This window comes from Ptychodera flava, chromosome 5 (assembly GCF_041260155.1).
Source record: "Ptychodera flava strain L36383 chromosome 5, AS_Pfla_20210202, whole genome shotgun sequence".
NCBI classification, from domain to species: domain Eukaryota; kingdom Metazoa; phylum Hemichordata; class Enteropneusta; family Ptychoderidae; genus Ptychodera; species Ptychodera flava.
Window position 1 is genome coordinate 4,098,124 of NC_091932.1, and position 16,158 is coordinate 4,114,281.

At 33.9% G+C, this 16,158-nt stretch overlaps 1 protein-coding gene across 4 annotated transcripts in view; it reads right to left on the reverse strand.

Annotated features, from left to right (window-relative positions):
• Nucleotides 1-3,796: 3,796 nt before the first annotated feature.
• The window catches only part of LOC139132787 (uncharacterized), a 120,360-nt gene continuing 107,998 nt past the window's right edge, over nucleotides 3,797-16,158 (reverse strand). For 2 of the 4 annotated variants that reach the window (XM_070699043.1, XM_070699041.1), the window contains 8 exons: nucleotides 15,785-16,006; nucleotides 14,876-15,028; nucleotides 13,553-13,721; nucleotides 12,976-13,053; nucleotides 12,470-12,605; nucleotides 9,977-10,047; nucleotides 9,505-9,564; nucleotides 3,797-6,577 (listed from right to left, as the gene is read on the reverse strand). In XM_070699043.1, coding sequence (XP_070555144.1) covers nucleotides 15,917-16,006 — 90 coding nt within the window. In that variant the 3' untranslated portion in view covers nucleotides 3,797-6,577; nucleotides 9,505-9,564; nucleotides 9,977-10,047; ... (3 more) ...; nucleotides 14,876-15,028; nucleotides 15,785-15,916. Of the gene's footprint in view, nucleotides 6,578-9,504; nucleotides 9,565-9,976; nucleotides 10,051-12,469; nucleotides 12,606-12,975; nucleotides 13,054-13,552; nucleotides 13,722-14,875; nucleotides 15,029-15,784; nucleotides 16,007-16,158 lie in introns of all 4 variants that reach the window. The other 2 variants (XM_070699042.1, XM_070699040.1) reach the window with 1 other exon arrangement.

The window sequence follows — 16,158 nt, forward strand, 5'->3', positions numbered from 1 at the left end:
TGTTTGTATCTTTGTATGAACCAATCATTTCATTCTGTATATTCTGTGTCAGTGCCATACACCATACATGGTTGATTCCGGCAAAATTGAGTACTGAACAATCTAGGCATATGAAGTAGCCAAATGTGTATTTTGCAGTCAATAAGTTGAATGAGCAATTTCCATCATTGTTACAAAATTGATGCCGTTTCACAGTATTCACTCACTGATCTACATGATGATGCTGTGATTCAGAATGTAACTAAAATCTTATTGTGTAAGGTTTAAGAAGTAGAATTATTAGTTCAAAATTTGATGTTTCATGCCAGAACACTTCCTGAACAAATTGAATTGACACGACTGTCTTCTTAATTTGAGAGATTTAAATTTCATCAATCAATGAAAGCTGATGTAATGATATTAGCTTTGTGATGTTTTACTGTACTTTAGTATACATTAGGGATGATTTTGGTTAAGTTATTTCCTACTTTGTGATAGAAATGGAAGTTTTAGTAGTTTAAGAATATTGTATAGGAAAATTGGAGTTTGTTTGACACAGTCTCACCGTAGGGACTGTGGTTTTGAAGTTTGAGCCGGAGACTGGAATAGTTTTACAGGTGCTCCTGGGCTGGGTACTTGGCACTCTGCACTCTAATACACTAGTGCACAGCTTTGATTATGTGATCAATCAATGGAGCAGACTACCCAGTTCATAAACTTCCTGTGCGTAGAATCACATTGAACTGATATGCTGAATGTCGTAGAAAGATACTGTGATTGAGGTTTCCTCAGGTGACAACACTTTCCATTGTAGGATCATAGAACAATTTGACTACCTGCATTGTCAAATTTGATTCTGTAATTCTTGAGATATAGCCCATTATTCAACTTCATTAATTATGCAAATAGCCAGTAAGCAGATAACACCTACCAAAATCTAATCGGATCTAGATCTTCATATGATTATGCCATTAAGCAAACTCTGTGATGTTTTGACCACAGAGTTTTAATTAAAGGTAGGGGAATCAATCCCAGGGATTGAGTTTGTTCTAGTCTGTAAGAGGATTATGAAGGTGTCACAGCCTTTTGTTTTCCATTGAAATTGTAATCTAGTAAGTAAATTTCCTGGCAAGACAATCTGACGCCTGAACCATGCCTTTAAATTATGACTGGAACAAAATTTGTCCACTGATGGACCACTGACATACAGACAGACAGACAAACAGATAGACATTGTGTGACATTAGACAACATTTTAGGCAGATCGTCCACGAAGTGTCTGTTACCGGCTACCAAAAACTATGAAAAATAGTAAAGAATGAGCTACAAAATCACTATCAATTTTAAGTTGCAGGTAGAATAAGTCTGTGCCTTTGTAAAAAATACTATAAAAATAGTAGAAAGTGAAGAACCAGCTGAAGTTTGTTGAGGAGACCTTGACCGCATATCATTTGCATCTCATTGTCGGCTACATGGACTGTGTGCCCCATTTTAGGATCGGGCCATGACCAAAAATCATCACACTGACAATGTAACATTGTTGTACTGCCAGATAAGTCAGTAAAAAATTATGTGCTTTATATGTTTTATGTAATCTTTAACCCTTATCCTGCCAAATTCATATGTCACTATCAGCCAAGTTAGCTAAAACTGTATCTCATATGGTGCATTTTAACAAAGATTTGAAGATTTGAAGGCCTCTGAAATCATAAATACTGTAAACATAGTTTTTACTAAGTAAACCTACTACAGCATATCATACCAAAGTAGGTAAAATATGCATAGGTTTTGGCTCAATACCACTTTTTACTGACCTGACAGGAGGCGGAAGTGACAGGCCTGGTAAGATAGGGTTAAATGATCAAGTCTGTTACGTATTACATGGGACATATGATGCTTTACTTAGTTTTTTTTAACAAATTTATCCTGATAGCAATGGATGAAGCTGGTAGGAAGTAGGGTCATATCAAATATTTTCATTTCAAAAATGAAATACCTATCTTATAAAATCCTACTCAGACATGTCAAAGTGTGTAGGCAAACTTGTCTGGCTTCATTTTCTGAAAAAAACCCTCTCTGCAGGTAATGAAAATTGTAGTCTACATCACATGCATGTCATCAAAGACATGGCTGACATGGAGGGAACACAAAACCATCTTGTTTATACTGTGTAGATTCGTTTTGCTCATGCTAAGGTGCTTAAACTTAGCTTCAGGTAGCATACATGTAGCTACTTTAACCATAAAGTGGTAAAATCACTCCAACTACCAAAGTACTTTTCTCTTCCAAAAGCATGAGACATTTTGTTAAAAATTTTTGCAAATTATGAATAAGGCTAATTGAGAATAAAAATCTAAAAAAATATATTTACAAACATTTATCTTAAAATATATAGATAAAATTTCAGAGGTCGGACCAAATCTATTCATTGTTTGATGGTCTCTAGACCAGTGTGTCAAATAAAGTCCATTGGTACTGCAGTCAAGGTACTGTACTCCTTATTTGAATGTCAAGTGTATAAGTAGTTCTCGTCTATTTGAGTATTCATGCTGTGAAAGGATTCTTAGCTCGACACTTGTACCAGTTTGATTTTCTTGTTTCTGTTTGAATACATGTTGAATGCAAAGTCCATTGTACAACCTCTTTAATTTGTAAAGATCATTGAGTTGACAGAAAATCAGGAAAAATTATGTAAATGCCGATTTTGCAAAGTACATGTACACTTGAGTCAAGACCAGTGTACAAAAACATCTATCTTCAGTCTCTGCATATTAAATGTGATGACTTCAGTTATTATAGTAATTGTGTAAAAAAAAAGTTTTTACCATCTTTCATTTTATAAAATTGTATGTTACTATATGAAATAGTCTCTATGTTTTGACAGATGAATGGTCCAATGAATGTTAGTCTCTATGTTTTGACAATAGATGAATAGTCAAATGGCTGTTGTTCTGTTACAGGTGTTTGGTGAATATTTGCTGAAGTTGTTTTATCAAAACAAGAGTTTCATTTAAATAACTCTCTACCAAGAATCACTGAATGTCATACTGGTACTGCCATATGCTTTGCACTGTACTGTAAATTTGTACAATATTTCTCAAGAAGTTGATTTCACAGTAACTTGCCATTCAAAGACTGCCATAATTAAATATGTATTAGTATCACACCAATCAAAACTTAGACATAGGTCATTGTTTTTGGAATTTATGGTTGCAATAAAGTATAGATAATAAAATAAAATAATAATCTAAATGGTTGTCAGTATTTTCTTCTCCCGATGGTGCCTTCATCTCCATTCTCACCTTATTTTACATGATTGAAATTTGATTTGGTATGTGTGTACATATTTACTGTACCAGTATATGTGTGCATATTCCATCATAAATATTCACAACAAGTTTGATGCATTAGGCAATCAACATCCCAGCTGATGCTCTTTCAATCAAAGAGCCAAACATTTACAGGGAACATTTTGATGCAGCTGCTATGGATTCCATTGATTAATGTTAGAACCATGGATGTTACGTGTACAATGTTATGTACATTCTTGCTTTTTAAGTCTGTTATGACAATAGATAACCCAGCAGAGAGTATTTACATGATGACTTTCATTTATCAATCTTAGTTACACCATTACAATTACTGCTATTATTGTGATATATATTGATAGCGTAGTACTACATGTAATAGCATAGGATTGGAATACATGTTGAGGTATGTCTGCATTTGAAACCATTGGTGATGTACTCATTGATACACAATCTTGTAATGCTATGTCATCACCATCAGATAAATTATTGGACACAAGAGACTGATATGACACAAGACTGTTTATTACAGCAACATCGATGGCTTTAAATGATACATCTTTATTATATTTACATTAAATAGCTTTTATTTAATTGAGAAAAATGTAGAGGCCGGACGGCATCAAGTTAAGTACATGCATACTTGGCTGGAATCTGGAGTTTTGGAAACATACAATCATTTAGTCAATACTACCATTGTTTCATTCAATGTAAACTAATGTTATACAAATGTACATTTAGTATATCCTACTTTGTTTCCTTGGAAAAAGACCAATGTAAGCTAAATGTTGTACTAATCATTGAGCTACTGGACAGAATAAGATTGGACGGAAGATGGATTAATTCTAAATATTTCTTCTATGTTCAAAGAATACATTTTTCTATATGCAGTAATAAATAAATATTATCATTATCATGCATTTCCTATACATAAATACTATACATAAAATACTGCACAAACACTTTAACATGTATGTAAGAGGAATATTAAGTTTGTGTGTAAAGACATTACTGGTGGAACTGTACGCGCACAAAGAGAATATCAGTGAGACACATTAAATCTAACGTAGGTGTGGGTTATTTGGGTTTACGTAAAGCTGAGCCATTCACATGGTCTCTTGTCAGAATACATGGTGCATGAACATTGATAAACAATGTATGAAAAGACTCACAAATAAATAATTGATAAATATTACAAGATAAAATGTAAATGAATCTCAAACTGGAATGCTACCTTGAAATTTCTTCAAGAAATGAAACTTTCTATTTATGATGTAATAGTGAAATTTTCACAATTCTAAATCATAATGTAAAGATCCAAGATTAATACACTGTCACATTGCAAGTTTATGTTTTAAATCCATGTCACAACGAACACATTTTAATTTCCTACTCTATTTGAAATAAAATGCTACTTTCATTCAAAACTACACAATGAAGAGACAAAAATTTGGAATGGAATCGTGATAATACTTCTGAATGAATGGTAGACAAGAAGATTCAACTGTGTTCAATGATTCATCCATTGTGTTATCAACAAATTCACAAATGTGTGTTGGTACTTGGTAAATACTTCCTACTGAAAGCACTCTACTAGTTGAATGGGGACAATAACTAAACCAGGATTACTGATATACAGCAGTGTTGCAGCCAGGAATTTTAAACCAGGGACAGTGTCCCATTTTTTGTTCATTTTAGGGGACATTTTGCACATTTTGGGGACAACATGCATCAGTTGTAAATCAAATTTGTATTACTTTGTAACAAATCAGTTTCACAGAACAAAACTCAAGCTACTGGCACCACGTTGCTATGCTTGAATTTCAGCCACGTAATTTTAGCAGTATACTGTATCTGCCTCCAACCAGAGCTCAGTCAGACTACAAGTAAGTTATAATATCAAGTGCACTTCTAATCACAGCTCTGAAAGTGTGGAAATATACACCTCAAAATAATCACGCAAAACAAAGGTCATCGTTAGTGACAGATATTACTTGCAGACTACACCCAACACAGTCAGCTCATGAGTGTGCCTGAGGTGGTACAGTATGTGACAATGCGAGACAACGGGTTTGATTTAGGGGACACTGTTGCAAGGGTACATTCTGGCTGCAACACTGTATACATGTGATCTGAAATCAGTGAATAGCAGAGTTGAACCATAGGACTAATCACCAGATGACAAATAGGAGTTATTTACTGTCAGACACATACTTGAAAGTCATGTTGCATTTCAAGACTAATTAATAATGCATGAGAACTTTGAATTATTTGAGAAATCAGTTACATGTACACATGTAGTAGGTGTCCTGAAATGTGTTCAAAAATTTGTTTAGAACACTGTTGGCCTCATGTCCTGCTTACAGAGACAAAAAAATTCTCAATTCTCATAGTTTTCTTAGTTTTCTTGAGTTCTTTTTCGTTGACATTCATTATGAGTCCACAGTAGATTCTGTAAGAATATTTCATTGCTTCTTTATGTTCTAAATATACAGAAACAGTAAGTATTTCATTCATTAGTGTATTCACATGGATTGACAGAACAATTTTAGGTTTGTGTCAATGATTGAATTGCTGTCCCCTCTCATTAATCAATCAATACAGATGAAGCATGCAGTATTATTAAAATATCACTAACACAAGAAATCAAGTGTGGTATTGATAACGCGACTACTAATCCCTTCTACGGTATTGAATTTTATTCTACTATTCTGTTATCAAAAACAATGCATAAACTCTTACATTTATTATTAGGAAACCTGTAAATTAACAAGGTCCATACACTCTCGTCACATCATTTTATATATCATGTTTACAATATCATGACCAATTATTCAGTGATTTTCAAATATTGTGTGTGGCTTTATCAATTTTCCAGGACTACCCACAATTCAATTTAAGGATTTTTCAAGGACTTTCTAAGAGACTTTAAAATTCAAAGACTATCCATGAGCATACTGGACCCTGAATTAAGATAGTAAAACAATGACAAATTCTATTTTTAAATTATACAGACGGAGTCACAATATATTGATATGATTAAATGCAAGACTTCAAACACTATAACTGTCTGGGAGGTAAATGTATGTATAAAGTGACATAGAAGTTGGAATGGTTTCTCGTAGACTTTACAAGAAGTACATGATGTACTTTTATTGATATTTGGCAGTGTTTTGTGTTTGAGAAGATTACTTCATTGGCAATTCCTTTGTTTGGCAGTCTTGTCTCCATGGAGATGGAACTGGTAGCGCAACCTTTGAGGTTAGAATCTAGCAGTTCACTATTTCAACCTGTGAAAGAAGAGAAAAAGATCTGAATAATTCAACTGTCAAGATAATTACACTCTCTAGAGGTTAGGAGAGATGAGATGAGATGTCATGATGACAGTGACTTGGTAAATATCATGTACAATCAGTGTTACAATACTAGAAATTCTGTTATTCTAATTATAATAAATCGCTGATGATTTTCATTCTTCTTAGCTTTGGAGACTGAAAAACATTTTTGGGTTGCCTCCAATGATTGGACAATTAATTCTTATTTCTAATGGACAAGGATTACTTGCATATGTGAAATAATATTGAAAAATTCACGTCATTTATCCTGAATAAGAGAACTGAAACCATATTGGCAATCAACAACAAAATCTACATCAAGTAAACTTGGAATACTTTCAAGGAAATACATCTAGATCTAGGTAAGAATTAAACGCCCTAAGCGGAAGTTGTGGGAGAAATATGTCAGAAAAAGAAGGTTTGTGATTCATAAGAGAATACGGAAAATAATTATATGGACCCAGGGTGAAAGCTAGTAGACAGTCAAACACCATACACTGAAATAATTTTGTTGAGTTTTAAAAATCATTTTGGTGGTGACAGGTCAGTACAAACATTTGAAATTTAATGACTTTGTGAATAAGACATACTCATGTATGCCTCTATTAGGTCACAACCCCTCTAAGGGACCATGATTAGGCCAAGCATACATTTTGATGATGGTTAAAAAAGATAAACGTAACTAATGTTATTGTGCACTTGTTGACTGTGAATGAACTTGTAAAACTATCTCTGAAACAAGGGAGAATTCATGAGAGTCCAAGATACTAAAACTATGTTTTTCAAAGAGTGTCTAAAACTAGACTATCAAAATTTCATATCTGAAAAAATTGACAAGCTTTTATGAAAGACGATGGGATCCACAAGAACACAGACTGCAAGTGGCTAGTTGGAACAGTATTAGCATAAGTAACAGCTGCATTATATTTTCCTTGTAAATTGTATCTTTTTGAACACATTCCCATGATATTTCGTAAAGAGACTTGGAGAACTTGAAACTGAACTTAATGCTGCTCGGACTCTAACTGCTGGGTTTACTGGAGATCAAAAAGTCATCACCGTACTCATTGGTGTGATTCCATCATTTAAAGACATTATCCGATTCAAGACTTACCATTCATAATTAAGTCATGGCAATCACAAATGAAAATATACATTCTTAACAAAGCAACAATTTGAAAATGATCACTGGGAAAATTAATACATAACAAATACTTTAATTTGAGGACAATAAGGTTTCAGGAATGTGATAACCTCTCTTGTAATGAAATCACACAAAAATTTCCTTTAAAATCCTTAAAAATCAATTGTTCAGCTTTTTATTCCACATTGTCTGACCAGCAAGGAGAACACCTACCTTCCCTTCATGATAGTATGTCACATACTATCAATCTAAATTTCAACCATACTTCTAATTCAGAACATACCCTTGTTTAAAGGACAAGCAAAATATCTACCACGCTGTCTCACTGAATTCCAAATTGAAGATTATATCATCAAATAGCATGATTTGAGCTTCAATATTTTTTTTACTTTGATCAAAATTTGCAAGATCTAAAGTAATATTGTTAATAACGATCACTTTAAAATTTCAGAATAAATGAAAGGCTTCAATGCATTTTGTGAACGAAAAATTTTATATCATTCAAAAGCAGACCTATGGGTCACTGTCTTGGTGCAAAGTACTCTGGGTAGCCAGGCTTGGCGAGTTGTCATACATGAAGCAAGCAAGGCCCATCATCACCCATTACAGAGAAGAATATCATTCATATATAAAAATATCTTGTATGAATTGCAAACTGTCACTTTCAATCAATACTATATTTCTCTATATTTCTCTGCATAACTTACGGGCCCAGCCCTATTGTGATATTACTTGAAGAATTACTACTCAGTACAAGTGCTGTATCTGTTACACAGTTACAGGTCTACCGGGACTAAGAGTCCATTCCACTACAACAGATGATTTCAGTAATTTCAAGACCTGCAAACTAATCGTGCTTTGCACTATTGTATAATCTCACTGCGGAATTCCATATTGCATATTAAAATACAAGAGTATGGATTTATCCATGACAAGTTACAATTATTTCAGTTCAAAACAGTATGGAGTATGGATTAAAAGTCAAAGCCAGCATACATGTAAATCTTTCCTTGTAGCTGAGATTGTACAAAAAAAAATTACTCTGATATTCATGAATTTTACACATAAATGTGTCTATGAACTCAAATGTAGATCCTATTCATTAAGGAATCCCCAGAAACCATCAAACCTAAACAACTCAACTCACCTTATGATTTATTCTTGGTGGGAAAAGTGTTACAAGTTTTCTTTTACACTTCATGGCTGATATGCTTTCACTGATCTTGAGCATTAAAACTTGGCCTAACTTATCAATATCAACTTTGGCAATGACATTCATACCATCATTATTTTGCAATAGATTATAATACTTCTGGGTGTTCTATCACTAGATAGGGTAGGTATATAATCTTAATCCATAAGACGACAACAAGGTAGTATAATGGTTGCTGTCTTACTCTTAGAGAAGGGTGAGCAAAAAGGAGGATCTGTCAATAGAGGGCGCTCTTAGTATTCTTGACAAATGGTTCACTTGTGATTGTGTGTATTAAAGATAACGTGCATGGTTACAATATTGCCAACTCTTTTAGTTTACTGATAATAGTTGAGGCACAGTCTACACTGAAGGGTAACAACCAGTAATGTTATGCACTGTGACCTTGAGCATGGATAGATGTAATGACAAGTTTACAAAAGTAGTTTAAAAGACAAGAATGGGCTCCGATTGACTCTTATAACTTCGTCAATACAATTGTGCTAATTATCTAAAAATAATACACAATAATTGATAACACCTTACATCATCTTCTTCTTCAACGGTGCCTGGCAACGGAGATGATGGAGATTTATAGGATGAAGTCTAAAAAGGAAGAGAAATAAGATTCTAGTTCGGATGTTGAAGTATTGATAACTGTAAGGAGTGAGGAAGATGATGTCTTTGAAATACAATATTTTGTCATTAAATGTTTAAGTGCTTTGCCATGCACACCAACCACCACTGTTTGGCCCAACATATTGTAATCAATGGTTTGACCCAAACCTATTGTTACCGATGGTTTGGCCCAAATCTCCTGTTATCAATGGTGAGTGTGGACCTGTTTTCTAGGAACTGGGGGGGGGGGGGTGAAATTTTACTGTAAATTTAATGCAGAGCAGGGTGTGAGAACCGTTTGATAAATTCTCATAAATTATGTCACCAGAGTGCTTTTAGAGTCTTCATGACTTTGCTTACTTGGAAAATAAAGTCAATATTCAAAGCAACAAAGACTTACGTCTTGTTTATCCTTCAGTTTAACGATGGAAGTACTGATAACACTGTCATCATCCTTGATCAGATTTTCACCTGCTGAAGATAAGAAATGGAAAAAGAGAGAGTAATGTTGTGAACTCAGAGAAAAGAGTTTTCATCATGATTTTAGTATTGTTGTCTAGGCAACACAATTCCCAAGTCTATGACAGTGTTACTGTCAAAATTAATTTTGTAAGCATTGGTACATGATTTGAACAAGTTTTGTATACACACTGGACACAAATGAAAAATAAATGTTTTTTAATAAAGTGTGATTATTACTAAATACGATTTTTAGCTGCTTTCTTCACCCTTATCATGACACTTTGTGGGCAACAAATGCGTGTAAAAAGGTACTTTGTATCTGAATGACAATATGTAAAATACAATCCACTTTGACCTCATTTCCTTTAAGACATTGTATAATTTCACCATTCATTGTTATCTGTCACAGCTCATGATTGTAATACCATGTGACTTAACCCTTTCACCCCCAGTTCCCTGTATATAGGTCCAACTTTACCATAGAAAACAATGGATTTGGGACAAACTATGGTGGTGAAAGGGTTAAAGTGTTGTTTTTGAAATCTTTGGAAATTCTCACTGTATTTTAGAGACTGTAGTGAGTTCTGTGTCTCCCTTCAACATCATTACTTCTGAATCACAAGATTTGACAAATTGCATCTAGGTTTTATTGATTTCAACACCGCCAACTCAAACTAAACATAGGGCCAAAGTCCCTGAAGCTACTATAGACATGGGTACAAAATTAAGTATTTCCTGACTGTATGAAATTATCTCACTTAGGTCATCCTAGGGACATGTAAACCAAATATTAAAGCTGTCTGACCAGCGGTTTTGAAAAAACAAGCGACTCAACAGTTGACAGAGCTCTGCTGTGTTATGTAGAGAATAACCTTTTGTGACACATGTATTGATGAAGAAGGTGGATATCTTTGATAGCTCATTTCAGGATGGCCTGACCAAAAATGGAAAAAAATTCTGTAAAAATACAGATTTGCATATTTCATCAGACTATATTAGTCTATAACACCAAATAAACGAGAGTTAATTACGTTCTAATTAAAGTATAAAGACTTGCTTAAATCAAAATTTACGTCATAAAAAACAGCATATCTGTCAGGTTATAAAGAATCTTGAGCTGGTTATCTTTTACTATCAGTATTTGCATCCTATATAACCAAGCACATTTTTTAACTTTCAAATTAACATTGTAAGTAAGTTCTGTTGAATAAGTTGAGACTGTACGTACTCAGAGAAAGCACACTGAAGAGACAAATGTTTGAAACTTAAGAAGTTCAAGGTCATCAAAAGCATTATAAGGAATCATGTTACACTTTCATTGCACTGTTTACACAGCTTGCATAAGTGCTATAAATAGCACATGAAGAATCTTACAGCCCAGCTTTACCATAAAAACCCTATCACTTTGACCACTCTTTTAATTGACCACTCTATTTTTTTCCTCAAAAAGTAATCTTATTTTATCCTTACCAAGTCAACCATAAATGGAAATTAGAACTTCCTCTATCTCTATTTATTTGACCACCCTATCATAACAAACTATTTTAAGCAAATTCTTTAAGATAACATAAATGATGGTTCAAATATATCAAAGTTGGGATTCAGGAAAGTTGCCTTTTCATGTTTTAATCCTCAATTCACTATGACTGTCAAAAACAGTTGAACTTTCTGATAATTCCACACTAAATTTATTTTGGCTTTGATGATTTCCTAATTAATTCAATTATTTAAAATCATATTATTATTTCTTTCTGGGTGAATTGATAGGGTTTGTACAGTACAAGAATTACATAAAATGTAGTCAAACTTTGACCAAAAATGACAAAAAATTTCCTTAAAAATACACATTGCAATGCATATTTCATCACAATTTGAACAAATCTAAGTTGGGTTACCCCTAGGGACCTGTATACCAAATAACAAGCTGTCTGACCAGCGGTTATGAAGAAGAAGATTTTTTACCAAAAACACCTTTTTTGGCATTAATTTGCCTATTTTCAACAATATCAAAAAATTAAAAAAAAATAGTTTCTCAAAATCATATTTTTCATCTACACAAGAAATATCAAATCAGTAAGTACTGCGGTTCTCAAGATATTTGAGTGGACGGACGCCTCACAAACGGACATACATACATACATACATACATACATACATACATACATACATACATACATACATACATACAGACTGACGACGGACGCCGGACGGATACCCATCCCAATAGCTTCTATAGACTATAGTCTATAGTAGCTAAAAAACAACTGAATCCTGCATACAGGGAGAACTTCATTGATTCTGATCACAGTTTTGTATTTTCAAAGAAACAATAAATCATTGTATAGAGTATGGAATAAAATGTGCAAAAAAAGAAGCAGATATGACAATTAAAGTGTACAGAAATAAATTAATAATTAATATTGGTTCTCACAGGATTGACTTCCTTTCCTGTTGAATGAAGCTGGTGAACCACGGCCAAAATCTGACTGATCTGTGGATTGCATGGATGAACTGAAAGATGTCACAGCTGTCTTGGTTGTCCTGTTAGCTGTCTCATATCCTCCATGCTGCAATAAGAAATCACTCAATTGTTGAGGGGGGTCTCTCATCTACAAAGACTGATTCAGCCTAATGTAAAGTCTTCAGACAAATGTATCAGTAAGTAGAATTGCCATCATTTGATTCTGCCTTGCTTGAAATTTAGTTGCTTGCATACAATTGTTTGTATCTTACTGTTCTTTAGTTGTCACTTTCATCAATGATCAGTTTGGATTCTGCAAGTTCAATCTCCATGTAGTGAATTCTCAGAATACATCATATATCATTATATTTGAATATCAATTTTGTCAACAGACATTTGTTGAACACTATGCCATTTTCAACCATAAATACAAATCAGAAAACAGCAATGAATTCATTTCTGATGATATAACTTACAGTTCCAGATGTTGATGTAACAAACTCTCCTCTTGCCAAGGCCCGTTTTTCTTTCTTTCTTTGATAAGCAGCACGCACCTTTAATGAGTTACACACAATTCTATGTCAGTTCTCCCGTATGTGTTATAAATTGTGTATATGACAATAGATTTAGAAGAAGGACCACATTTGATGGCAGGGATTTGTTTGGCAGAAGAACCAATGGGGAAACCATGTGAATAGTTTTATTAATTTGTGGAATTCAGTTGAAGTATGGCATAACAGAACACTGTAAGTATAAAGTATTACATAATATTCCAAGGTGAGTGTGTACTTTGTCAATAACTGACACTATTTCCTGCAAAAGTGTAATAGTGCAATAGGTGACAAAATACCAAATCTGACAGGGTGCTTTAAGATTTAAAATATTTGAGTCTGCAAAATGATTTCAATTTTTCTTGCAAATGTCAACAGTTAAGAGTTGCTGCATCATGAGAGAATGGAATAGCCATAGCCCTAGCAATAGTAAACATCTGTAAAATAAGAATAAAGACATAATACTTTCTGTCCCAAGTTGATTGTAATCTGTGATAGTTACCTCTGAGTTGAATGCACATTGAAATAAGAATATGAAGAATCCTTGAAGTGAGTTGAAGATAGCAAACAGATATTGGAACACCAGAGATCCTTCATCCACAGCAAACAGACCAAACACCCAGGTCAGACCGAGAATCGGCAATAACACCAATGCTCCTTTGACACCAGCCCTGCATGGTTGATACATGGGATGTAATTAGTGTTCCTAGCATATGACAACATTTGCATACTTGGATTTAATATTGGGTTGAATGTTGCAGTGGAAAGGCCATTAGTAACATGACTGTATAATGTTGATTACTTTTGTTGAAATATTTAATTGTAAGTCTGAAGTAAAAGACAGGAAAATGACTGAATCATTAATTGATGGCTGTGATATGTCAATGGTAGGTTGTCACAAATTACATCATATATATGTAGCTATAGGACACTATGAGATCTGGTCTGTTGATCTAAACCTGACTGCAAACCAACTGCTTGTTAAAATCATTGCCATGTGTGACAACAGTCTTATTTTACAGTGACTTGATCTAGTGAATAACAGCAAAAATATGACATGGAGATATCAAATTATTTCATAAGATCACATTCAATCTCTTGTAGAATTTTTGTAGCAGAACTTCATCATGAAGTTGCAGTTGTAGATGCATATTAGGAGAGATTGACTGTGCACTTTGGTGTTCAAAGTAAACAAATCACAGAAACAAGTATACATTTTGTAAATTTCTTAAATAGCCATTTAGGATGAGTAACAGTGGAATCCGATTGTCTAGTGCAGCTACCACTGATATATTTTGTCAAAGGCCAACTGGAGTGATGCTCTGTTCAACATAATAGTCACAAATGATAACAAAGATTACAAAGTCAGCTTGTAACACACGTACTAGCTGAATTCATGATGATAGTGTTCATATCATTATGGAAATGTTATCATGAGTTGGGCTACCTTTCAGTAAAGATTTGTACAGACGCACCGTGCAACCTCGAAGGAACAATTTGAACTGATGTATGGTTGTGTTGCTGATTACATCATATTCACAGTGTTTTCATGGAAATGAAAACAGCAAACTCATTTTACTTTCAACAAACTTTTTGGTTCTGTTACCTGTTGAAAAATTATTATTGAACTCACATTGGTTGTTGCAAGGTTGTTTTTTCATTGTATGCATGCCAATTAATAATGCTACACTTTGTCAAATGTTGTACCATGATGTTGATTTATGAAAAGAATTTTACAAACTGATCACATGATGTGGTCTGATGTTTAAGCATGTTAATGTATGGTCGGTATTTTACAAACTTGACATGATTAATAAAGACTTACTTGATGTGATCATATTCCTTTTCTTTCTGCATCTTGGCTGAATTGATGACAATTCTGACCACCATCCCTAGAACCACCAGGTTGACCACTATGATCAACAAGGCTGGAGCCACAAATGACCAGATTTGACCACTAGCAATATCCAACCAGCAACTAATAGGAAAAAAACATTGCAGCTTTACATTACAGTGCTTATTACGAGAGCAAAGTGTAATGACTAGGGATTGCTAATGATTCATAATAATTGTTACAAACTCATTTTTCACTTAATACTTCATGTAATCTACTTTTTTGGTTGATTTGCCAGAGGCCTACAAACACAAAGAAGAGAATGTATTTCTTAATGTTGCTACCATGATGCACTGTTCCCATCATATCATTTATACATCAATAAATCCATGTCAGATATTGGCCTTTTGGTGTCTACAGTGACCATATAGTGACCACTATATTGAGATGGCCTTTCTATTTTTGGTATATAAAATATTCTATTTTCGGCGTATGTGGTGTGCTAAATGGTGAATTTAGGAACAGATACAACAGCAGTAATAAAGTTCAACATCACAGATTTCTTGAAAATCAGGATACATCCATTCGATTCCTGAAAGAATCATTTTGCAGCTCTAAAATCAGTTTCTATTGCTTTCCATTCAAATTTGTTTTGGCAGAAGTCATTCAAAGTCAGATATGTTGATCATTATACACACGTTTTGTATCAACCTGGAGCAATTCCAAATTTGTAATTCTGAGACATACACTGATGTTTGGTATCCATTCTACTCAGAGAATCTCCCTTAAACAATAATCAAAAATTATAATTTTAAATTAAAGTACATGTATTAGTGAAAATCAGCAATGAAAAAAATCACCGACAGAAATTCAGTTGATTCAAATCAAATCAGTACTTACTGTTTCTCAGTGCCATATCCTTTGTAATTGGCTGCTGCAGATATTGCTACAATGACCAAAGGCAATCCCCAGCCAATCAGGATGTAGTATTTCAATTTACTTGCTTCACTTCCAAACACCTGGACTACCTTACTATACAGATGTATTCTCCTCCACCAACATCCATGCGAATACAGCCAGGTAACAGAAATGCAAGATCAGTGCAACACACATGCATGCAACCTGAGGATAAAGAAAGTGATCAAAGAGAAGTAAATGATGTTGTAATATGTCATACTTGCTTATGTAGAGTGTTCATGTCTTGTGCAACAACAGACAAATTGACCAATTATTCACTAACTTAAGCAGGATATTTTCCCTTTCAAATTTTTCAA